The 26082-nt window shown below is 42.6% G+C and overlaps 1 protein-coding gene across 6 annotated transcripts in view; it reads right to left on the bottom strand.

Moving 5' to 3' along the window:
- The window catches only part of snx14 (sorting nexin 14), a 202198-nt gene that overhangs the window by 87301 nt on the left and 88815 nt on the right, over positions 1–26082 (bottom strand). For 2 of the 6 annotated variants that reach the window (XM_038802712.1, XM_038802722.1), the window contains exons 12-17: positions 24550–24664; positions 22505–22660; positions 18967–19091; positions 14225–14283; positions 8734–8760; positions 2498–2653 (exon numbers count right to left, since the gene is read on the bottom strand). In XM_038802712.1, the coding sequence (XP_038658640.1) occupies positions 2498–2653; positions 8734–8760; positions 14225–14283; positions 18967–19091; positions 22505–22660; positions 24550–24664 (638 nt within the window). The remainder of the gene's footprint in view (positions 1–2497; positions 2654–8733; positions 8761–14224; positions 14284–18966; positions 19092–22504; positions 22661–24549; positions 24665–26082) is intronic. The other 4 variants (XM_038802742.1, XM_038802733.1, XM_038802759.1 and 1 more) reach the window with 2 other exon arrangements.

The following is a 26082-nucleotide window of genomic DNA, read 5'->3' as shown; positions in this document are numbered from 1 at the left end:
TCAATCTGCCTGGACTGTACGCAGAACAATACTTTTCACTGTACCTCAGTACACGTGACAATAAATCTAAATCTTCCATTAGTACTTAAATTACCAGTAACTGCTTCAATTATGTAACCAACATGTGACAGCATACAAGTAAAAAGACTTGTCATCTGGCAATCTTTCTCTCTAACTCAATACATCACTTCTATGAATACTTCTCGGATCAATGTTCCTCTGAGCTTACTTATTGTTCGTCCCAAGGTCCAATTACACTACTTCCCGTTTAAATCCTCTGTATTGAAATCAGGTGTTGGAGTCTCCTATATTCAAACAATTAAGTGCGATAGGTAAGGTAGACAGAGAGAAATTATTTTGCCTGATGGAATGGGGAACAGAATCTGAAAATTAGAGCCTAACCTATCAGGAGTGAAATTAAGAAACAATTCTAAATGCAAAAGGTGCAAATGTGAAACACTCTTTCACAACCTGCAATTAACGCTTTAACAATTAAAAATCTATCAATCTGAGATTTACAATTTACGTTACCCAAGGATATTAAGGGATATGGGGCAAAGGCAATATGGAATTAGATCACAGGTCAATCATGATCTCTCTGAATGGCGGAACAGGTTCAAGGGGTTAATTGCCCTGCTCCTATTCATTCATGGGATTTCAAAACTGGGAAACTGCTTACTTCCCTCAGTCATGCTTTTAACCTCTAAAAATCTACAAAGAGGCATTTTACACAACAATGCACAGTGAATTAAAATGAGCTGGGAAGGAGAGAATAGAGAGGGCAAATGCAATCAATGAAGAGGTTTCACAGAGGTTTTGACGGCAAAGAGAGAAGTAGCAAGATAGAATTTTAAAGAACGGGGTTCCAAATGGCTAAAACAAAGGTGGCTGAAGGAGCAACCATTGATGGTGGAGCAGAAAGAACATTGAAAATGAAGTGAAGTAGTATTGGAGGGCCAGTGGATACACGGGACTGAGGGTTGCAGGAGATCACGGAAGATGAAAGTCATCAGGCTATGGCTGAATTTTTGGGCGAGGACAAGAATTTCATGTTGAGCTGAGAGAATGAAAGAGTTAAGCTGAAAATGAGCAGAAAGAACAGCTGGGACATATAAGTATGTAATTAAATTAGCAGAAAATAAAAAAGTCTGATCACCTTAGCAATTGATTAAATTAACAGATTCAAAATTCTTATACCAACAGGGAGCGGCTGAGACTGCTGAGGATAACACAAACAGGAGAGTGATGCACCATATAAGGCAAGCAGAGTGAGGGGAAATAAGTTAGAGATTTGACTGTATAAGGGATGGTTCAAGTAAAGCTATGGTACTGCATGAACATCTTGTGCCTTGGCTCGACTATATTCTGTTTATACAAGGTATGTGGCAAGGACTGAGTCAGCCTATCATTTTATCTGATGGATTAAACTTCCATTTAACTCCATCACATTAAGTCAATCCTCTCTGGCACTGGTTTAAAAATAAAGTTTGGTATCACCTAATCATTATTCACCCCCGTCATAACCCAACACCCAATTGAAAACCGCTAAGTTAAACCAGGGATTGACCCTAGAATCTTCTTGAGCTCCAGGAAAAGGTGGCACTACACACAGTGGTCCCAAGTCAAACTTATAAATATAAATAATAAGTTACACCGACTTTAAAAGGCTATATAATGCCCATTATATAATCTGGGGGCTGGTTTAGCACAGTGGGCTAAATAGCTGGCTTGTAAAGCAGACCACGGCCAGCTCCGGTACCAGCCTTCGCGAACAGACGCCGGAATGTGGCCACTAGGGGCTTTTCACAGTAACTTCATTTAAAGCCTACTTGTGACAATAAGCGATTTTCATTTCTCATTTCATTGTAAATTTAGTTTCAAGATAAATCTAAAAATTACTACCTTTGTTTGTTGTTTCCTTCTCCTTCCACACAACTTACAAGTTCAAAGACAAACACTGCTCAGCTGGTTTAGTACACCATTAAAAATGTGAAAAATGTGTCAATCAAATCACTGCCAAGACCCTCAGGACACACCGGCTCGGAGTCGCCGGTCGGTGCTGCACGTGTCCGACTACATGATTCTGCATCAGCTTTTTGCAACAAGAGTGCCACAGTACACTAGCCACTGGACCAGAGCCTAAAGTAGACCACAGATTTCAGGAATACCTCTCATATGAGAAAACATTGGAGGCATCAGACCTCACTGATTACAATCTAATTTGTAACCAAGTGCAATTTCTATTCACAATCAGTTGATTCATTTCTGCCGTTATACATAAATGAAACCGGGAAAATAACGTAAGCACAACCTTTCGATCAGCCGAACCATTTATCAAACAGACAATGTAAGCAAACCAGTTCTGAAACCCTTAATATCAACAAATAAAATGAATACAAAACATACAATGTGCTTTAATGACTTAGGTGATAAACGTTTGACACAAGCATCCATGCACGTTATAAAGAAGCAAATGTGAGAATGGACCCCGACTTACATTATAGCAGCAGGGAGAGAAGGTAAAATGCCAGATGGAAGTGTTAGAATTGACTGGACATGAGGAAAAACAGATGCTGATGAAGACCCTTGATTCATGGAGGCAGCTTGCCCTAGAGATGCAGATTCAGTGCCCCGTTTAAATTCCTGTTTGGTGCTAACCCACAAATTTGTTTTTTTAAACAACATATCCAATAGGCAGCATTAATCAGTAGAAAGAAAAACAGAAATATTAGCTTCAGCACTTGCATTCATTAATGGGAGTGCTCTAAGGCCAGCCATTTGTTTCTGCATTCATTTACATACGGCTCTAGAGACAAAATGCACGCTACAATGTTTTCTGCCTTTATAACAAACTCTTCACTTATTAGTAAGGTTTCTAATAACTTTATTACAATATGAATTTACCCCCTTTTTTATGCCCATGTCATTGAGAATTTTCACTCTCAAAAATGAACTTTTAATTAATTCTGAAATGTGATCATGAAGGTAAGAAAGTAAAAAATAAATTTTGTCAAGAACCAATTTTAAAAGCCTCTGAATAACAGAACCTTTAACATAGTAAAATGCCCTCAGACATTCACAGAAGTGTTATCAAACAAAATTCCACACTGAGACATATCGGGAGATATTACAGCAGATGATCAAAAGCTTGGTTAAAGAAGTAGATTTTAAGGAGTGTCTGAAAGCAGGAATGAGATAATGGGATAGAGGTTCAGGGAAGGAATTCCAGAGCTCAGGGCATAGGCAGCTGAAGCACCAGCTGCCAACAGTGGAGTTATTAAAATCGGGTGCAAAAGAGGCCAGACCTATAGGAATGCAGACATCTCAGATGCTTCTCCGGTTAGAAGAAATTAAGAGATAGGTAAAGGTGAGGCCATAGAAATATTTGAAAATAAGGATGATAATTGAAAAACTGAGGCACTGCTTAATCTGGAGCTGGTGTAGGTCACTGAGCACATGAGTGATGGGTATGAGTTAGGACAGGAACAGCAGACTTTATAAAGGATAGAAAGTAGGTGTTGTCTGTAGGATTAGGGCAGCCCGGTAGCATTGTGGATAGCACAATCGCTTCACAGCTCCAGGGTCCCAGGTTCGATTCCGGCTTGGGTCAATGTCTATGCGGAGTCTGCACATCCTCCCCGTGTGTGCGTGGGTTTCCTCCGGGTGCTCTGGTTTCCTCCCACAGTCCAAAGATGTGCAGGTTAGGTAGATTGGCCATGACAAATTTCCCTTAGTGTTGGGTGGGGTTACTGGGTTATGCGGATAGGGTGGAGGTGTTAACCTTGGGTAGGGTGCTCTTTCCAGGAGCCGGTGCAGACTCGATGGGCCGAATGGCCTCCTTCTGCACTGTAAATTCTATGATCTATGATTAGTCAAGTCTAGAGGTAATAAAGGTACAGTGAGGGAGTCTGCAGAAGATGAACAGGAGTAGGAGTTAAACCAGGCTATGCTGCAGAGGTGGAAATAGGTGGCCTGAAGTGTGGTGTGGCTATATAGCTGAAGTCAATCTCAGGCTCAGGTACAGCACCAAGATTACAAACTGCCGGGGTTCAGCTTCAAACTATTACAAAGTAGAAGGGTAAAGCCAGTCGCTAGAAAAGGAGTTTGTGGTGGGGTCCAAAGACAGTTTGCCCCAACATTTAGTTTGAGAAAATTTTTCAGTGGAGGGTCAAGAGAGGTAGTGGTTAAGGTAGAGCCGGGTTGTTGGTATATATGTGGAAACTGATGCTTTACTTTCGGATGAAGTTGCAACGGGGCTACAACAAGCTGATAATTGGAGAGACCGAGGATAGATCCTCGGAGGCCACTAGAGGTAACAACGCAGGAGGGAAGAGAAGGCATTACAGGGGATTCTCTGACTACTACTGGATAGATGGGTAGAGAATAACTGAACGAGGCGACTGCAGTTATCCCCAGCCGAACAGAGCAGCAGTATCAGCAACAAAACAAGCTACTACTTTCATTCAAATACAGTCACATTCAGCCAGAGTTAAACCAACAATGCAATCAGCAACCCAATAATGTACACTCAATTAATAAGGGTTCCTGATTGCACATCCTTGATCTAATGGCCGACGGTTTTCAACTAGTGTAGATGCTTTGGATAACACTGGCTGATGGGGAATTCATAGGCTTGCCAATTTTATGCTGCTGATCATTAATTCTATCACTTGGCAAGTTTGATTTGACTGGACTTTATATTTTACGAATAAAATGCCCTTCCTACATTTTGCAATTTAAGTGTCCAATTTCCTCATTTACTGAGCAAGCAGCAGCATGAAAGGGGATGTGATGTGTCCATTCTCTGCCATCCACAAATTTGAGGTAACCATTTACTACGACAGCAAGCTGGCTAAATTGATAGCAGGAAACAAATTTGTTGAGCCTCCTCCTACACTCCAGGTGAGGTATGCTAACTCATTACAGATCAGAGGTCAAGCTGAGGCTTTCCTGACGCCTCAGCAAGCAGGACGCTGGTTTGAAGTGTGTCTACTTCAACGCCAGGAGCATCCGGAATAAGGTGGGTGAGCTTGCAGCATGGGTTGGTACCTGGGATCTCGATGTTGTGGCGATTTCGGAGACATGGGTAGAGCAGGGACAGGAATGGTTGTTGCAGGTTCCAGGATTTAGATGTTTCTGTAAGAACAGAGAAGATGGTAAAAGAGGGGGGGGGGGGTGTGGCATTGTTAATCAAGGAAAGTATTACGGCGATAGAAAGGACGTTTGAGGACTCGTCTACTGAGGTAGTATGGGCCGAAGTTAGGAACAGGAGAGGAGAGGTCACCCTGTTGGGAGTTGTCTATAGACCTCCGAATAGTTCCAGAGATGTCGAGGAAAGGATTGCAAAGATGATTCTCGACAGGAGCGAGAGTAACAGGGTAGTTGTTATGGGGGACTTTAACTTTCCAAATATTGACTGGAAATACTATAGTTCGAGTACTATAGATGGGTCAGTTTTTGTACAGTGTGTGCAGGAGGGTTTTCTGACACAGTATGTAGACAGGCCAACAAGGGGCGAGGCCACATTGGATTTGGTACTGGGTAATGAACCCGGCCAGGTGTTAGATTTAGATGTAGGTGAGCACTTTGGTGATAGTGATCACAACTCGGTTATGTTTACTTTAGCAATGGGCAGGGATAGGTATATACCGCAAGGCAAGAATTATAGCTGGGGGAAAGGCAATTATGATGCTATTCGGCAAGATTTAGGAGGTATAGGATGGGGAAGGAAACTGCAGGGGATGGGTACAATCGAAATGTGGAGCTTTTTCAAGGAACAGCTACTGCGTGTCCTTGATAAGTATGTACCTGTCAGACAGGGAGGAAGTTGTCGAGCAAGGGAGCCGTGGTTTACTAAGGAAGTTGAAGCACTTGTCAAGAGGAAGAAGAAGGCTTATGTTAGGATGAGACATGAAGGCTCAGTTAGGGCACTTGAGAGTTACAAGTTAGCCAGGAAGGACCTAAAGGGAGAGTTAAGAAGAGCGAGGAGAGGACACGAAAAGTCGTTGGCGGATAGGATCAAGGAAAACCCTAAGGCTTTCTATAGGTATATCAGGAACAAAAGAATGACTCGAGTAAGATTAGGGCCAATCAAGGATAGTAGTGGAAAGTTGTGTGTGGAATCAGAGGAGATAGGGGAAGCATTAAATGGATATTTTTCGTCAGTGTTTACACTGGAGAAAGACAATGTTGTCGAGGAGAACACTCAGGTTCAGTCGACCAGGCTAGATGGAATTGAGGTTCAAAAGGAGGAGGTGTTAGCAATTTTAGAAAATGTCAAAATAGATAAGTCCCCTGGGCCAGATGGGATTTATCCTAGGATTCTCTGGGAAGCCAGGGAGGAGATTGCAGAGCCTTTGTCCTTGATATTTATGTCGTCTTTGTCGACAGGAATAGTGCCGGAAGACTGGAGGATAGCAAATGTTGTCCCCTTGTTCAAGAAGGGGAGTAGAGACAACCCTGGTAATTATAGACCTGTGAGCCTTACTTCGGTTGTGGGTAAAATGTTGGAAAAGGTTATAAGAGATAGGGTTTATAATCATCTTGAAAAGAACAAGTTGATTAGCGATACTCAACACGGTTTTGTGAAGGGTAGGTCATGTCTCACAAACCTTATTGAGTTTTTTGAGAAGGTGACCAAACAGGTGGATCAGGGTAAAGCTGTTGATGTGGTGTATATGGATTTCAGTAAGGCGTTTGATAAGGTTCCCCACGGTAGGCTATTGCAGAAAATAAGGAAGTATGGAATTGAAGGTGATTTAGCGGTTTGGATCAGTAATTGGCTAGCTGAAAGAAGACAGAGGGTGGTGGTTGATGGCAAATGTTCATCCTGGAGTTCAGTTACTAGTGGTGTACCGCAAGGATCTGTTTTGGGGCCACTGCTGTTTGTCATTTTTATAAATGACCTGGAAGAAGGTGTAGAAGGATGGGTTAGTAAATTTGCAGATGACACGAAGGTCGGTGGAGTTGTGGATAGTGCTGAAGGATGTTATAGGATACAGAGGGACATAGATAAGCTGCAGAGCTGGGCTGAGAGGTGGCAGATGGAGTTTAATGCGGAAAAGTGTGAGGTGGTTCACTTTGGAAGGAGTAACAGGAATGCAGAGTACTGGGCTAATGGCAAGATTCTTGGTAGTGTAGATGAACAGAGAGATCTCGGCATCCAGGTACATAAATCCTTGAAAGTTGCCACCCAGGTTAATAGGGCTGTTAAGAAGGCATATGGTGTGCTAGCCTTTATAAGCAGGGGGATTGAGTTTCGGAACCACAGGGTCATGCTGCAGCTGTACATAACTCTGGTGCGGCCACACCTGGAGTACTGCGTGCAGTTCTGGTCACCACATTATAGGAAGGATGTGGAAGCTTTGGAAAGGGTTCAGAGGAGATTTACTAGGATGTTGCCTGGTATGGAGGGAAGGTCTTACGAGGAAAGGCTCAGGGAATTGAGGTTGTTTTCGTTAGAGAGGAGAAGGCTGAGAGGTGACTTAATAGAGACATATAAGATAGTCAGAGGGTTAGATAGGGTGGACAGTGAGAGTCTTTTTCCTCGGATGGTGATGACCAACACGAGGGGACATAGCTTTAAATTGAGGGGTGAGAGATATAGGACAGATGTCAGAGGCAGTTTCTTTACTCAGAGAGTAGTAGGGGTGTGGAACGCCCTGCCTGCAACAGTAGTAGACTCGCCAACTTTAAGGGCATTTAAGTGGTCACTGGATAGACATATGGATGAAAATGGAATAGTGTAGGTCAGATAGGCTTAAGATGGTTTCACAGGTCGGCGCAACATCGAGGGCCGAAGGGCCCGTACTGCGCTGTAGTGTTCTATGTTCTATGTTCTATGTTCTATGAATGTTGGCCCATTATGGAGCTCACCGCTCACAATTCAATTTACATTGTTCATGGTCAAATTGCAGTATCACCATCTATATTTCTACAAATGCTAAATTAAAGCTAACAGCTCTTTCAAATAATAAATTTAGGGAGCACCCTCAAGTTTGCAAACCATATCATACAAGAACTACAATCTTTGAGCTAAATTGATGTTGAGGTGGATTTATATTATATAATCTCCTGTTCAATTCCTTAAAAATGCCTCCAAAATAAATTATGTCTCAAGGGGTTAGGTTACTTGACAAATGAGGTTTTTCTGCTGCAGTAATTCTGGTTTACAGATAAACTTGTTGAGAGTGAAAACACTATTGAACAAGTCACACCTTAAGATGGAGGTACAAACAGAGTAAAGCTCCTTTTGTTCTGATAACCTCACATATTCAAAAAACGATTGGTAAAATTGATCTACAGGCTATTGCTACATGCCGGAATTTAATGGTAATGTGCACAGAACTGCTTACTTTCATGCACATAGAGTTACTGCATGTAGCATTCTTTTGCACAAGATACACAAAATTATAAACTGCATATTTAATTTTTTTAAATTGCTATGGGGAGTAATATTTTTTTATTGTAGAGGGCAAAACCAAACAGAAAACCAGATTTGAAACACATTTTCAGGAAGCTGGTCACTAGGGTCAGTTGAAAGGTCACTTTTATACAAAATAAACCTCACAAACAGTAAACCAGAGAAAATTTGGCTCATTATAAAGGCAGAAGGTTGTGAACACTCCATAAAGCTGCTCGGTAAAAATGGCATGCAATCTGGACTATGAAGGTGCCGTGACATACTGCAGACAGGAGCAACAGGTGTTCTCAGCATTCTGCATGTATACTTACCGAAAATCATCCAAATTCAGGCTACTTCTGCAATAACAGGCACAAGGAATTACAGTTCACACAGAACAAAGACACAGAAACAAAAATAATACAAGCAGAAACTGAAAAAATATAATGAGGTAACCAAATAAACCTTCATTTTAATTTTGCATCACTTGTTATATTTTTAGTCCCAGTCAGAGGAACATTTGATATGGAGTAACTTAGGCTTTCTGTGGTCTTCCAAATCTAAGTAAATTAATGCATATTTGTACTCTCGACATTATATAATCTGCTTTTCAATACTTTAATGGTGATTATGCCTAAAGGACCCCTTTCAGCCTTCACTTCAAGCAAGTTACAACGCAAATTATATTCATGTTAAAAGGTGCAAGAGAAAGTAACGAACATCCTACCAAACGTGCGCAGAGGAAACTGCATTCAGGTGATCCTAACTTTATGGCTTCAAAAGCCAACTAATACAGATCAATGGGAGTTATCAATGACAAACCTATGTAGTCCCATACTCTACACAGCCATTGCCTTTTACAGCCTTTTACAGTTTCAATTGCATCTGCAAAAAATAGTTTGGGGATCCAGTGTAAACTACACAAACAAAAAAAAAAAAGAGAAAATTCTGGAAAATCTCAGCAGATCTGGCAGCACCTGTGAAGAGAGAAATAGAGTTACAGTTGAGTCCATATGACTATTCTCCAGAGCTGTGAACTACAACCAGCTTGGTGAGTTACACAAGTAAACACTCGCGATTCCCAGTTTACTAAATATATATTTTTAAAGTGCAGAGTATGTTTAGCACACAGCATATTTCTCAGATTAAATACCAGAATAATAATAGCAACAGAAATCATGAAGAGTATTTTAAATGCAGGAGTGAGGCTAAGGCTGGAATAAGGAAGGCTAAGAGGAAGCATGAGGAAAGGATGGCAGGCTCAGCTCAAACAAATAGCAAAATGGTCTTCAAACATATTAATGGTAAAAGATTAGTGAAGGATAGAGTGGAGTCCATAAGGGACAATCAGGGTAAACTGCTCACTGAAGCAGAGGATGTGGCAGAGATACTAAATGAGGATTTTGTTTCTGACTTTATCAAAGTAGAAGATGGTGGCAATGGTCCAGTTGAAAATGAGAGTGTTGAGCACTGAAGTGTCAGATAAAGAGGAGATGCTAAAAAGGCCTGCAGCACTCCAGGTAGAGAAGTCACCAGGCCCGGATGGCATGCATCCTAGAGTGCTGAGAGAGGTAAGGGAGCACATTGCGGAGCCATTGATAGAAATTTCCAATGCCTCTCTGAACACAGGATTAGTCCCATAGACTGGAGGATTGCAAATATGGCGCTGTTGTTTAAGGGGCAAAGGATAACCCAGGAAACTACAGACCCGTCAGTATGACATCAATAGTGGGAAAACTGATGGAGGCCATAATACGGGATAAGATAAATATACAAAAAATAAGTTAATACCAGTCAACATGGTTTTGTCAAGGGCAGGTCATGTCTGACAAATTTAACCGAGTTCTTTGACAAGGTGACACAGGCAGTGGATGAAGGTAATGCCATGGATGTTGTATATTTGGACTTTCAGAAAGAATTTGATATGGTGCCACATGGCAGGTTGGTTAGCAAATTAGAAATGTTTGGGATTGATGGGTCCTTGGCAGCATGGATTAGAAGTTGACTAAGAGATAGGAAACAGAGGTGTTGCCAATCGGCACCGGAGATGCCAATAATGTTGCTCTTTTTAATGAGTGGAATACTATTCCACCAGCGTCACCAATAATGTTGCTAAATTAACTGCATATGGCAGTTATTAATGATAATATTGCTTTTCAGAGTCGCCAGGTATCAAATGATACCACCACAAGGCTTTACCGGATATCGATCAAAGACCAAACAACCAGTTAGTCAGTTCAAGTTCAAAGATAGTTTATTCGCACACAAGGATTGCTTTGACCTGCAACATAAAGCACTACAAGTTAAACTACACCTAACAACTACAATAACCTATACTTAGCTTCAGGGCAACCGGATCTATGCAGATGAACAAGGCCTTTGTCCGGATTGTGTGTGGCTGGGTAGAAGAAGTGGCTCTGTTTCTGCTGGGCTTATCTGTCTGGTAGTGATCGTTGGTCTTGAGCTTGTCTTCTGGTTGTGATGCTGCACTTGGTTTTAGGCGTAGGCCAGGGCCAAGAGAGACCGAGCACCGGGGCCAAGAGATACTGAACACTGGGTAGTGTCTCTCTTAATCCGTCTGGGGTTTCGCGCACTTTTGGGCGGTCCTTAGCTTTGGACCCAGTAATTCGACAGGCTTCGATTACTGCCTTCGATTTTGGCCAATAAAGGAGCGGGAGCCTTGATGGTGGGGCGTGTCCTGAGTGGTCATTGACCTTGGCTTTTTGGGCTCCCTCAGCAAAGGGAGTGACGCCGATGAGTCTGTTTCGGTATCTGTTACCCGAGTACAGGGGTGGGATTCTCCGACCTCCCGCCGGGTCGGAGAATCGCCGGGGGTCATCGCGAGTCCCGCCCCCACTGTCCTCCAAATTCTCCCGCCCAAACAAAATCAGCCCAGTGTGAGTCGCGCCGCCCGCCTCGGAGAATAGCGGGGACCTGTGCGACTCAATGGTCCCCGGGCTCCTCGAATTCTCAGGCCCGCGATGGGTCAAAGTCCTGCCCGTTTTTTGCCAGTCCTGCCGGCGTAAATTGGAGTAGGTCCCTTACCGGTGGGACCTGACGGTGCAGGCGACCTCCGGGGTTTCTTGGGGGAGATCTGGCCCCGGGAGGTGCCCAGGCAGTGGCCTGGCCCGCGATCGGGGCCCACCGATCCGCGGGTGGGCCTGTGCCGTGGGGGCACTCTATCCTTCTGCACCGGAGGCTGTACTGGTCTGCCATTCCCGGTGCGGAAGCGAAGCCCTCTGCACATGTGCGGGGATGACGCCCGCACACACTGGCGTTCCCGCGTATGCGCCAACTCGCGCTGGCCGGTGGAGGCCCTTCAGCACCGGTTAGCGTGGCGCCAAGCCCCTTTCCCGCCGGCCGACAGGGCACAAACCACTCCCGGGCGGGCCTAGCCCTTGAATGTGCGGAGGACTCCGCACCTTTGGGGCGACCTGACGCCGGAGTGGTTCACGCCACTCTGTCCCGCCGGGACCCCCCCCCCGCCTCGCCGGGTAGGGGAGAATCCCACCCCAGGTCTTTTGTTCTCGGGAAATAGGCCATTAGAATGCAAAGTAGCAGGGTGTTTCGATAGCGTCCTGTTATCGGAGTTGCCAATATACATAAGCTCTGAGCATCTGAGTCCTGGGTTGACTGTATTTCCTATGGTCCTTTGCAGGTGGCCATTTTCCCGGGATCCTTTGTAAGTGGCCACCCCAGATGGCTACAGAGGGTAGGTATAGACGGGCATTTCTCAGACTGGAGCAGAGTTGAAAGTGGTGTCCTCAGGGCTCAGAGTTGGGACCCTTGCTTTTTTTAAATGATTCAGAGATGGATGTTGAGGGGAAAATATTTAAATGTGCAGATGATACTAAGCTAGGAAGAATAGTGAATTGCGAGAGTGGCATTGAATAACTTCAGAGGGACATTGACATGGTGACCAAAAGGGCAGACACCTGGCAGATGGGAGCTTCAATGCAGCAACACGTGACGTAATGCATTTCCGTAGAAGAAATATGGGGAGACAATACAGGCTCAATGGTACAACTCTGAGGACAGTACAGGGGCAGAGGACTTCAAGTGCATAATTCTCTGAAGGTGGCCAGGCAATTTGAAAGAGTTGTGAAGAAGGCTTATAAGATCCTTGGGATTATAAATAGAGGCATCGGGTATAAAAGCAAGGAAGTGATGCTACACCTCTACAAATCATTGGTCAGACCACATTTGGAGTATTGTGTTCAGTTCTGGGCACATTATTTAAGGAAGGATGTTAAAGCCCTGGAGAGAGTTCAGAGGTGATTTACTAGAATGATACAAGGAATGAGGAATTTTAGATACAAGGAAAGATTGGAGAAATTGGGCTTGTTCTCCTTGGAGCAGAGAAGATTAAGAGGCAACCTTATTGAGGTGTTCAAAACGCTGAACAATTTTGACAGGATAAAGGAGGGCATTCTGTTTCCACCAATTGGTATGTCAGTGACTCGGGGGTCACAATTTCAAGATGGTCAGCAAGAGAGCTTGGAGTCAGATGAGGAGAAACTTCTTTACTCAGAGTTGCTGGAGTTAGGAATGTGCTGCCTGGAAGTGTGGTGGAGGCGGATTCCAGAGGAGGTTTCAAAAGAGAGCTGGATATATATTTGAAAGTGATGAATTTAGAGGGTGAAGGAGATAGGGCTGGGGAATGGGACTAGCTAGGGTAGCTCTTTTGGGAGCCCGTGAAGACACAATTGGCCAAATGGCCAATACTGTGCAGTAAAATTCCATAATTTTATGATTCTATTATTTAACTAATTTAACTAATTACTATAAATTATAATTAAATATTTTGAATTCAAAATAAATTTGGTCAATTCAGGAATAAAGTACAATCGACAATAGTTACCTACAAAATGTACATTGGTCATTTAATCACTATGGTGAGATCCTAAAAATGCTGGAATTATTGGGTTACAAAAATGCGTAATTTGAGCATATTATAACATCTTCTTTGCTGCATTGAAAATTGGTCCAGATGGCAAAAAGTACAACTCACACACAGAAATTGTAGTAAACGAAGTATATATCTGTCGATTCTGAATTGTCAAAATATACATCTGTCTATAGGAAGGATGTGGAAGCATTGGAAAGGGTGCAGAGGAGATTTAACAGGATGTTGCCTGGTATGGAGGGAAGATCTTATGAGGGAAGGCTGAGGGACTTGAGGCTGTTTTTGTTAGAGAGAAGGTTAAGACGTGACTTAATTGAGGCATACAAGATGATCAGAGGATTAGAAAGGCTGGACAGTGAGAGCCTTTTTCCTCGGATGGTGCTGTCTAGCACGAGGGGACATAGCTTTAAATTGAGGGGAGATAGGTATAGGACAGATGTCAGAGGTAGGTTCTTTACTCAGAGAGTAGTAAGAGCATGGAATGCCCTGCCTGCAACAGTAGTGGACTCGCCAACATTAAAGGGCATTTAAATGGTCATTGGATAGGCATATGGACCATAAGGGAATAGTGTAGATGGGCTTTAAGAGTAGTTTCACAGGTCGGCACAACATTTAGGGCCGAAGGGCCTTTACTGCGCTGTAATGTTCTATGTTCTAAATTTCAACGCGGAGTTTCTTTTACCTAGAACAGATGTCACAATGGTTTAACTTATCACAGTTAGGTGTGTAGGGTTGTGAATCAAAATCTCAACAACTTACAGCAAGAACAAAAAGAATTGTATGTTTAGACAAACAAGTTCAAAGGGAACAGGGAGCACTTCAGTAACAGCAAAGTAAAAACAAACAGCCCTCTGCTAGTAAGAAGTGGGATGTTGGTGAAAATTGCATTTGTTCACCATTAACCCTCTCAGGCTCACCGGTTGGACTTGGAGTTGCGTGTAGGTGATTCTGCTCCTTTCAACAAATATCTGAAATACTGTGAAGAAAATTTAGTAAACGTCACTTGCAATCAGAATTAATTTGCAAGTAACTCACTTCTAGAATTACAGTCACTCTAGTCTAAGTATGTACATTTTATCCCATGCAAGTGAAAAGCAAAATATACAAGCTATATGCAAGGTTGATGAAACAACAGAAATTCGCACTTCATTTACAACGGCTAAATAGAGGTAATGTAAATATTGATCATTGTAAGTGCACAGTGGTCAGCACTGCTGCCTCACAGAGACCAGGGTTTTTTCTGGCCTTGGGTGTCTGTCTGTAGTTTGCACATTCTCCCCATGTGTGCATGGGTTTTCTCCGGGTGCGCCGATTCCCTCCCTGGGGTTATGGGGTTGCGGACATAGGATGGGGGAGTAGACCGAGGTCGGGTGTTCTTTCAGAGGGTCAGTGCCGACTCATAGGCCAATAGCCTTCTTCTGCACTATAGTGATTCTATGAATCAAGAATCTGACTATACGCACACTTTTATAAAACTATCCAGATATAGGCTAAAATGCTCGGTGGCTGACACTAGGTTCCTGCTGTACTGTCAAAATCTTGTTTAAAATCAGCAAAACGTCAAAGCTGAAAACTGGACAAATTAATTTCACTTCGTCGAACAGGCAAGGTGGGATGAATGGCTTCCTTCTCTACTGCATCATTCTTGGAGCACCATTGTCCCTTAATACCAAAACACACTTCAGTATTTATATATAGGAGTCTCTTAAGCATCTTTAATATCAAATAAACCCAAGGCTACACTGCCATTTTTTTTTTTATAAAGTGCAGGGCAAGCATCAGCAACCACTGCTGTGTTTCACTACATTATTTTTTTTGGGACTGTTACACAGGCTGTTAGTTTGTGGCCACTAGAGGTCACTGCATAATCACTATCACACTATTCAACCAAAGCAGGGGTTGATTTAGCTCAGTTGGCTGGAGAGCTAGTTTATGATGCAGAGCAAGGCCAACAACAGGGGTCAATTTCCATACTGGCTGAGGTTATTCATGAAGGCCCGAGGTGTGGTGATCCTCACGTTAAATCACCATTAGTCAGCTCTCCCCCTCAAAGGGGAAAGCGGCGTATGGTCATCTGGGATATGGAGACTTTACTTTTTCTGAGAATACGGGTTGGGGAAAGAGCCCACATTTTGTTGTTCCATTTGAACATCTATTTATAGTTCTAAGAGCACTGATAAGACAATATCATAAAAGATAAGGCAGAGTAGATAATGGTGGTGCAATAGAGGTAATTTGTTTGGATTTTCATGAAGCCTTCAATAGGTTGTCCCATATTAAACCAATGAATAAGATCAGAGACAAGTGGCAGAAGTACCAAATTCATTTAAAGGGCAATTTAGCATGACCAATCCTTGGGGTTATGGGGGTTGCGGGGATAGGGTGGGAGAGCAGACTTGCACATCTTTGGGTTGTGGAGGCGAGACCCACGCAGACACAGGGAGAATGTGCAAACTCCACACGGACAGTGACCCAGGGCCGGGATCAAACGGGTGCTAGCCACTGCACCACCGTGCCACCCTGCAGAATGGATTTCCCACAGGCTGTAGAAGTGGTGGGTTCCCAACATTGACAACAAGGACTTGTAACAAACATACTTTATTCACTAGCTGAGTAGCTACTCCGTGCTTGTGCTTTGCCTGCGCTCCCATGGAGCCCTCAAACACTCCTGACATGTGACCCTTTTTGTTACCCCGCCATGTGAAAAAAATGAAAATGAAAATCGCTTATTGTCACAAGTAGGCTTCAATGAAGTTACTGTGAAAAGCCCCTAGTCGCCACATTCCAGCGCCTGTCCGGGGAGGCTGGCAGTGGCAGAAGGTGGGAAATGGCGCTTGCCAAGGATCAGTTCTGGGATTCCTGATGTTCGCAATTTACATTTATGATGGGCTTTGGAATCAATTTGTGGACAAATGAGGGATGGGGCAGGGAAGCAGGGAACAGTCAGTATGAAGGAGCAATGCAACAAATTACTGGAGGACATTAATAAATTTGCAGAATGGGCAAATAATTGGCAACTGAAGCTCTACACAGGTAAATGTGAGGTAGCGCCTTTTGGTAGGAAGAATAGGGAGGTCACTTATTACTTGAAAGGTGCAAGTCTAGATGTGGTCTAGGAACAAAGAGATCCTGGGGCACAAATACTAAAAGTTGTGCCACAAGTTCACAGAAACATTAAAAAAACAAGCAGAAGGTTTTACTCCGGAGAGATAGAATTGAAAAGTATGGGAGTTACATGAAACCTTGGTTAAAACACACAGATTCTTGCCAACAGATTATAAAAAGGATGGAGGCAGTGAAGAAGACACTTGTACTGTTTGGCACACAAGTAGTCCTGTGTTGTTGCATCACCAGGTTGACAGTTCATTTTTCGGTTTGCGTGATATTGCCCCTGGCATGCCATCCTGCACCCTTCATTGAACCAGGATTGATCCCTTGGCTTGGTAGTAATGGTATAGTGGAGTATATCCCAGGCTGTGAGGTTGCAGTTTGTGATGGAGTAGAATTCTGTTGCCGATAATGGCCCACAGCGCCTCATGTTTGCAGTTTTTGTTTTATAAATTTAGAGTACCCAATTATTCTTTCCCAATTACGGGGCAATTTAGCATGGCCAATCCACCTAACCTGGATATTTTTGGGTTGTGGGGGGTGAAACCCACACAGATACAGAGGTAAACTACACACAGACAGTGACCCAGGTCCTCAGCGCCGGAGACAGTGCTAACCACTGCGCCACCGTGCTGCCCATGGCTGCAGTTTTGAGTTGCTAGATCTGTTCGAAGTCTATCCCATTTAGCACGGTGGTAGATCCACACAACATGATGGAGGAGATCCTGATTGTGGAGATGGGACTTTGTCTCCACAAGGACTGTGTGGTGGTCACTCCGATCGATATTGTCATGGACAGATGCATCTGCGGCAGGCATGCTGGTGAGGTTAAGTATGTTTTTTTCCTCTTGTTGGTTCCCTCACCATCTGCTGCAGACCCACTTTAGCAGCTACATCTAGTGGTGCTAGAATAGCCTCGCTTGGTGACGGCTATTGAAGTCCCAGCGAGAGTAGATTCCACGCCATTCTCGTCCTCAGTTCTTCCTCCAAATAAGACTTCATGGGAACCAGAGATGAAGTTGTAAACTCCCAGGCACCTCACTCCTACTGCATACCACTGCCGCAGGGTCTGCCCTGGATGGTGATGGTGGGGTCTGATTTCTTAAGTATAACCATATCTGTGTGACAGCTCTCCCAATTTTGGCACAGGCCCCCAGATGTTAATAAAGTGAGCTTGTCGTTATCTAGGTGTTCTGTCCGCTTTCATCCCTTGTTGACATGGATCACAAGGAAGGATGGCAGATTTTCTTCCTTGAAGGACATTAGTGAGGTTTTCATGACACTTGATAATAGTTTCCTGGTCATTAAATGTTTACAATTTGATTCAAATTCTACCATGTCCCTTCAAATTCTACACCTCCCGCTGCCTTGGGAAAGCGGGCAGCATAATCAAAGATCCCTCTCATCTGGGTTATTCTCTCTTCCATTGGGCAGAAGATACCAAAGTCGAGAACACACACTAACGGATTCAAAAACCACTTTCCCCCACTGTTATCAGACTCCTGAATGACCCTTATAAACTGAACTGATCTCTCCATGCATCCTCTCCTGTTGTAGCACTATATTCCATATGCTTCACCCGATGCCTATGTATTTACGTTGTGTATTTATCGCATGTCCTATTTTTTTCATGTTCAGAGCGATCTGCCTGGACTATACGCAGGACAATACTTTTCACTGTACCTTGGTACACGTGATCTAACTCCAATCCAAATAATATAGATGCTTTTATGAGGGAGAAGGGAACATATGGTTATGATATGGTACCAGCCTCCCCGGACAGGCGCCGGAATGTGGCGACTAGGGACTTTTCACAGTAACTTAATTGAAGCCTACTCGTGACAATAAGCGATTTTCATTTCATTTTCATGATGGTGGTTTTAGGTGAGGAAACGCTCAGGAGAGCATAAACACTGGCCAGAACTGGTTGAGCTGAATGGCCTGTTTCTGTGCCGTAAATTCTATGTAATCAGGAATCTATCCAGAAATAATTTTATCACCTAACTGATTCATTGGGCAGCACGGTAGCACAGTGGTTAGCACAGTTGCTTCACAGCTCCATGGTCCCCCGGTTCGATTCCCAGCTTGGGTCACTGTCTATGGCAGAGTCTGCACTTTTCTTCTCGAGTCTGCGTGCATTTCCTCCGGAGGCTCTGGTTTCCTCCCACAGTTCAAACGTGTGCAGGTGAGGTGAATTGGCCAAAAAGGTTGGGTGGAGTTACTGGGATAGGATGGAGGTGTGGGCTTGGATAGGGTGCTCTTTCCAAGGGCCGGTGCAGACTCGATGGGCTAAATGGCCTCCTTCTGCACTGTAAATTCTATGATTCTATGATTTAAACTTGACTTTAAAACTGATAACAGAAACCTGGATCAGATTCCCAAGTGCATCGACAAAGAGGAAGGATGGAAATACCAACAAAAGAGCAATATCTTTTGAAAGGGAAAAGGTGTTATATCATTCAGGAGAATTCAAACTCAGTTACTTTAAATCTCAGTATCAAGATTAAAAATTGATGCAAAGCAAAAGAGGGAAGCAAGTGAGATTCCATACCTCGTCACTGTGGCAAAACATAGGTGTAAAAACTGTTTCAAGTAGATTCATGACATGTTCATAAGCCTCAAACAAACAGCGCATGGTCTGAAGTTTCACTACATCCGCATAGGATCCTTCTGCAACTGCAAAGTCGAAATACAGCCCATGAATTAAATTATTCAACTGAGCTAAAACTTCACTCCTTCACAAGGTTATAAGCGTAACATAACCTGCAATTAAATATTTCACAGAATCTGTGCATCCAATGCAGGAACTGTAGATCTTAAAACCATTTTGGTGCACCCCATTAATCCTTCAATTCCAGAACGGAAAAAAATCTCAACCTCTATTTAGGCCTCAGAGATTGTGAAAGTCATTAATTAAGATACAGATAAGTCCCTTGTTGGTCCAAGTTAGAAATCTCCATCACTGCAAACTAAATTTTACCTTTTGCATCAGACCTTTCAGAACCTAGAAGTGTATGGTGACTAGTAAAAACTTTAGGTACTTTAGTAAGGTAAATTCTTCCATTTCAATGGAACACAACTTGTATGAATCTGTTCTGGGTTAACACATTTGAAACCTGCAAATGGTTTGGAAAGCTTCACATTTGTAGTGTCGACATTATCTCAATTTTGAATATGTTTAACATCAGTCTCTCTGTGAATATTAATGGATGTACCACAATTTCTAAAAGACATTTGACGAAGTTTCACACAATAGACTATTAAAGTTGTGGGGATACAGTGTGCATCTTGGTTATAGACTAGAAATAGCTGACGGGTAGAAAACATTTGGTATGTGTTCTAGAAGCAATGTCAGCTAAGAGGTGGAGAACTGCAACTGTTGAGTGAGGTGCCCTGGGGATCAGCTTGGGAAACGTTACTGTTTCTCATTTATATCAATTGCTTTGAACAAAAAAGCTCATACAAATTCGCAGATGATACCAAACTAGAGGGACTTGGAATTGGTGAAAATATGAAATAAGTTGGACAAAATATATAAAGGTCAGAATACTGGCAGATAAAATGTGATGGCCATTAAGCATACAGGGTTGCACAAAGGAAGGGAAACTAGATAGGACACGCAGCCCCTGAATGGTACTGAAATAGTCAAGAGAGTTGAAAAAGATTTAGGGACATTGATTGGCCCAAAGTTCATGTGCCCAATCAATTAACAGTAAAGCCAAAAGAACATTGGATTTTATAGAGAACTGCAGAACGTAATTTAGAGGAAGTCATGATTATATTGTACAGGGCTCTGGGCAAATACAGCTTGTGTGCTGTGGCCAATTCTGATTATAAAGACGAGCAAGATTTTCAAACATTGTAAACAGCACAAAGAGGATCTGTGAGATTAATCTCCAGGCGCAAGAAGCCTGAGTTGGCAGGAAAGGCGAGAGCTGTATTTTTTCAGCTTTGAAAGGCAACACTAAAGGTGATGTAAAGTGCAATACAAGATTGTATGTAACACAGAAAAGAGAATCCAGAATCTTAATTAATCCTAACCTAAATTAGGAGTTAGGCAGCAGCACTTGATGATTGTGGCAAACTGAGGACCAATATCAGGAACAACCTCTTCATATGCAGAGTGAATAACACGTTTAATGAACTCTCAGGTATATTAGTGGAGAAGACGACCATGGAATAATTTATCAAAAACCAGCCTGGTTGGTGGAGTCATTCTGGATAGGTAAACTAAAAGAATCCAAATGACCCTTACCCATAACTATCTTGTAATCATGTACCATCCACTATCTTGAGAACATCTGGTAAGAATGCTAAACACTGCTAAAGTAAATTAGAATTCAAACATAAATCTAAACAACTACAGAGAACATTATTTTTTGGGCATGATTGCAGCTTTATTTTTAGATACCTGTAGCAATTTACATCAATGTCACTTAAAAACAAACATGCTTGCATCTGCATTTGCATATTAAAGACCTAGAAATTAGACAACAGTAGATTCTAAATGAAGTGCTTTACTATTATGGGTGCAAACCTATGGGTAAAAAATTTTCACAATAGATGGCAACATTGTTTAAAGTGGGCAGGGAGAGTAAAAAACAGAAAGTTGGGTATTCCTTTGGATTTGCAAGAAACAATGGATTGAACTGTACTTGGAGAGTCTTCAAGTGAAAAGCAATTTACTCCTTCACCAGAAAAGCACTTTCAGGTTCCGCCTAAATGATGAAGAGCAACACCCATCACACATAGGTGAAAAAAATAAATCAACACATTATCTGATGCTCCATTAAGGATCCTAGACATCATCATATTGGCTACTATGTAGCAGCAACACGAGTGATATTTGCCACCAGGACGCTGCTATCAAGTCAGAAAGACGCTCTGTCTATCACACCAATAAATAACGTTGTGTATGAATTTCAGTGCCAGTGTGACGTTAGGTATGCAGCAGGGCTGGCTCAAGGTACCGGCAACTCGGGCAGTCGCCCGGGGCGCCATGTGCTAGGGGGCGCCATCAGTACTGAGGTTGTAAGATTCTAAGGACGATCTGCGCATTTGCAACATGTTGCCTCCGCTTGATGGCAGCTACGCATGCTCAGTAGCTGCCCACGCGCAACCCGGAGTCACGTGGGGTGCTCCTTCAGCCCCGGCCCCGCCCCTGTGCAGCCGCCATGTTGATTGGCCTCGGCCACCTGCCGGTCTGGTTCAGCCACTGGCGGCTGCTCAGTGTCTGTGTGAGGCAGTGGCTGCACGGAGGGTCCTCGGCGGGAGGAGGGCCGCCGAGGGGAGCAGGAAAAGGCTATCCGCAGCGGGGAAGGTGATGGAGCGCAGCGCTGGAGGCCTTTAAAATTGGCACTTGTAAGGGCTGTTATGTAGGATCACTACAAGGGCGCCGAAGTTCAGCTTGCCCGGGGCGCCAGCAACCCTAGGGCCGCTACTGGTATGCAGGCCATCTGCCTCAAAGACTGGTGGATCACATTAAATAGCATGTCCCAGCTGCTGTTCACAATGGGCAAGGACCAGACCATATCCAACCAGCCCGTGCTTACAAAACTCAAAACAGTGTTGAATATTAGATGTGATTCTGCGATTGGCTAACATTTGCTAAGTGATCCTCAGTGTGCTAAGAACTACGCTGACAACTAATTTAAGATTGCCAGTCAGGCATTTGCGTGTTCTGGCAGCTACATATTTTAATACACGAGGCCCTGTTGCAAATAACATGTACACATACTGTGCATGTTTCAGCTAAACAAAATAAGTAACAGCCATTCACTGATTCATTCCCCAGGAGAATATTTTGGCAATCTGGGTCAAGCTGCATAGTTTAAATTTCAAATGTTTGGCAGTTTCTGTCAGTCACCATCAACTGGTGCATTCTCCATGGCAACGCCTCTATCAATCAGAGTTCACTAGCCAACCAATCAGCATTCGCTTCTCATGCAGTATAAATTGTTGTTTTCCCCTTATACTAGCATTCTTGAAGTCTCCTGATGAGTACAAGGCGAAAAGTTTCGACATGTCTCTTTTCTCAGCAATACTCAAGTTCTGTACTACCAAACGACTATTCACAGCAACAAACTTACCTTGTTTTATCTCTTCTACAATAAAGGGATCAAATTTGATTTTATCAATGCTCTCATCGAGACAGTATGTCTCATAGATTTTCTTCACCTCCTCGTGAAGAGTTTGCTTCTCGTCTTCAGTCAACTCTGGTCGTAAGATCCGGTCATTGAATTCCTCTGTCGAGAGAAAATGTTGCAGTTGTAAAAACATCGGTAATTCCTTCAAAGTTTACATAGGGCAGGGAGTTGTTGATGAAACATTGAACATGTATGTGATCCTGGTTTCGATTTTGCATCTCAAAACCAAAAGGGGATCTCATTCACGTCAGACATTCCAATCAGCTGCTTTGTGAAGTATTTGTCATAGCCCTTCCTGTTTCATGTGTGAATATGGTGTTTCAAGCATGTACAGTTCATCAAGAGATCTATGGGTGAGAAAGAAAGCAGTCAAAAATGAACCCGAGTACATATCTTTTATCCTGTTTTTATTTAAAAAAGGAAAGTGGCATCAGAGCTCCAACAGTTTAAAATCAATCTATAACCTTGGAGTGTTTATGCTATATTAAACTACATTTATAGGGCGGCACAGTGGTTATCACTGCTGCCTACAGTGCCGAGGACCAGGGTTCAATTCCGGCCCCGGGTCACTGTCCGTGTGGAGTTTGCACATTCTCCCTGTGCCTGTGTGGGTTTCAACCCAAAGATATGCAGTTTAGATGCAATGGCCATGCTAAATTGCCCCTTAATTGGTGAAGAATAATTGGGTACTCTAAGTTTCTATTAAAAAAACTGCAACAATGAGGTGCTATGGGCCATCATCAACAACAGAATTGTACTCAACCACAAACTGCAACCTCACACATTCTCCGTGTCTCTGTGGGGGTCCCACAACCCAACGATATGTAGGGTAGGTGGATTGGATACGCTAAATTGCCCCTTAATTGGAAAAAAATAATTTGGTACTCTAAATTTATTTTTTAAAACTACATTTATGTCAGGGTCTGTTAAAATATTTACACAACCAGACCTAATTTAAATATTTAAATTCTTACGATACTATCCTGCTTTTCCCGTATCACCTTTGCAGTTTAGCAATGACATATTATGGATCTGCTTCATAATAACAACAAATTTTTTTTATTATAGGCCCGAATGCATATGACAGAAGTGCATAAATCTAAATAAGACATTATTATGGGCCAGGGTTTAGAGAACACCAAAGTATATCATGGATTTCACCTGACCCACAACTTTAAATAGATTTAAATAGATATGGGGAGCACAAGGGCCCACTTTACAGGTGTGATGCAACAGAGAACTAAACGTATTTTTAAACAAAAACAATGTTTATTCCATGAATTCAGTTAACATTGTATAAACCCGCAGTAAACATCTTACCAACTACCAACACTGATAATCCCCACAGATACAGTACTCTAAAGATAACCCTTAATGACTTTCCGAACAACATCGATAAATCAAAAAACACTTTTTAACAAAGGCAGCAGGTTTGCATTCCTTACAGAAACATGTATTACTTTGAAATTATCAAGTGATCTGGAGACATTCTTTTTCATGCAGAGAGAGATCAAACATACATCTGCTTGGTTCAAATGCAGCTCTCCAATTGAAAGTGAATATTAGACACACTGCAGCTCCCAGCGCAAAACAAAAGTACAGGACAGAATTGCGTTCCAACTCCACCCACACAGTGACATCACTGCAGCCATTTAATGAAACACTTTGGGATCTCACATGACAGCATGCACTAGTTCCAATAGCACTGGTCTATTAAACAGATTAGCTATTCAAAATCAATAAAGAAACAAATCTAACCACCATTCCCTGTGAGCTGTTGGTGGTCATTAGTCAAAATTGTAGTGTAAATATAAGAATCCCAACAGTACTTAAATGGTTTGTAACTGTGTTGCAACAGGAAAAGGAATCACCACTGCAGAGAGTTTGTAAATAGGCCAGTAAATCCAACACGTTTTAGGCCGATAGGCAAGAGGCATTGGTAAGAGTAGTTACCATGTGTAAACTTTTCTCAAATGCTTGTTCCTTACCTACGGTGAAACAGAATTGCAGCACATGCACTGCGCCCTCTTGCTTCAGAAAGTTCATGAACCAGAAGAGCAGATCCTGTTGCTCTCTTATCTCCTTTAACTCGAGTTTCAGAGCCTAGATTGGTCAGTTGGATAAAAAGCAAGTGCTCAGTACTTGTCATGCAGTGTTACTAAGCATTTCAACAGAAGTCAATAGTAGCCATGTACAATACTACATGGGTTTTAAAAACACTTGAAACACAGCAATCTGATTTATTAGAGGTCATAATGCTTTATAAACCAAAGTAAAGCTGTAAAATTAACGTGATTTATGAATGTTATTTGGAGACAAGATTCTCAAACGCAAACATATTTTTGCGTCCCCGAGAACTTCTTTTCTGATTATATCATGCCCTTCAAACTTCATGCTGCACGTTACCATGCTTCGTATATATATATTTAATGTTTGCAGCCATGATTTTAATCAGCATTACTTTCGATGCAACAGGACTTGGCAGACTGCATGGATGACAAACTCCTGTGACAAATAGCTCAACCTTAACACATAATTAACAAGATGTGAAAAGATGAGCCTACAAAACTCAAGCAATTTATATAAATTTGCTCCAAAGCCCATTTGTTGTTTGATGATTTTTAATTATAATTTTAACAAGACAGTTTATGAGGTACCACCTTGATTTAAGTATGGTCATTCAAGAATCCCATCCCAAATTGCTCCTTGATCACCTCAACGTGGCTGAATTTGTTGTACATCATCTCCCGTCAGAACAGGTCAATATCACCACACATTCCATAAGATTCTAAAAGGTAATATATGGGCTGTACAGATAAAGTTGCGCAGAATGGTCCAGGTTGCAATATGCTGCAGTCCAATTTTATTGATTTTGCTAGTTCCAAAGAGCAAAATCCAGAGTTTAGGAGGTAGAAACATATGCTGTGACTATACATGCATTTGGTAAAATAACGTTTCTCATAGGCACTCAGCAGCTCTTCAGAACAGACAGGCGCAATATCATGTCAAGTGTGCTTGGGGATTCCATGGTTTATTGGTGTTATCAAAGATCGTGTCCCGAAGGATTCTATAATTTTGTATACGGGTACAAGTGTTTCATTGCTCCACTTCATCACCTAGTCATATAGGACAGTGGGGTCTCAAAATCAATACCGAGCTTAATTTGTGCTAGTTGATCTGGGCAGGGACTATAGTCAGCAGAGTGGAAGGAAAATCTTCCATCTAGTTACTAATGTTTCTTGAAAGAAAACATGCCCTTGGATATCAGCTGTGGGAGGAATTAAGCCTTGTATCTGTTAAAGTGTTTGTAAAATTGACTGATGAAGGTGGCTAAATCAGTGAAATTGCATAAGCCATCACAACCCTCGGGAGAGAGGGGTGGGGAATAACTAGAAAAGGGCGTTGTAGTTTCATCTAGATAATACAAATGCTTCATTTAAATGACAGTAGGTCCTTAGTTTTTCCAAACAGAAACAGCAAAATGATTAAGCCAACAGAAATGCAAGAACGCATGACCAAGG

The sequence above is a fragment of the Scyliorhinus canicula genome, chromosome 1 (assembly GCF_902713615.1).
Source record: "Scyliorhinus canicula chromosome 1, sScyCan1.1, whole genome shotgun sequence".
NCBI classification, from domain to species: domain Eukaryota; kingdom Metazoa; phylum Chordata; class Chondrichthyes; order Carcharhiniformes; family Scyliorhinidae; genus Scyliorhinus; species Scyliorhinus canicula.
The sequence above is the reverse complement of the archived record's forward strand: the minus strand, read 5'-3'. Positions and strand labels throughout refer to the sequence as shown.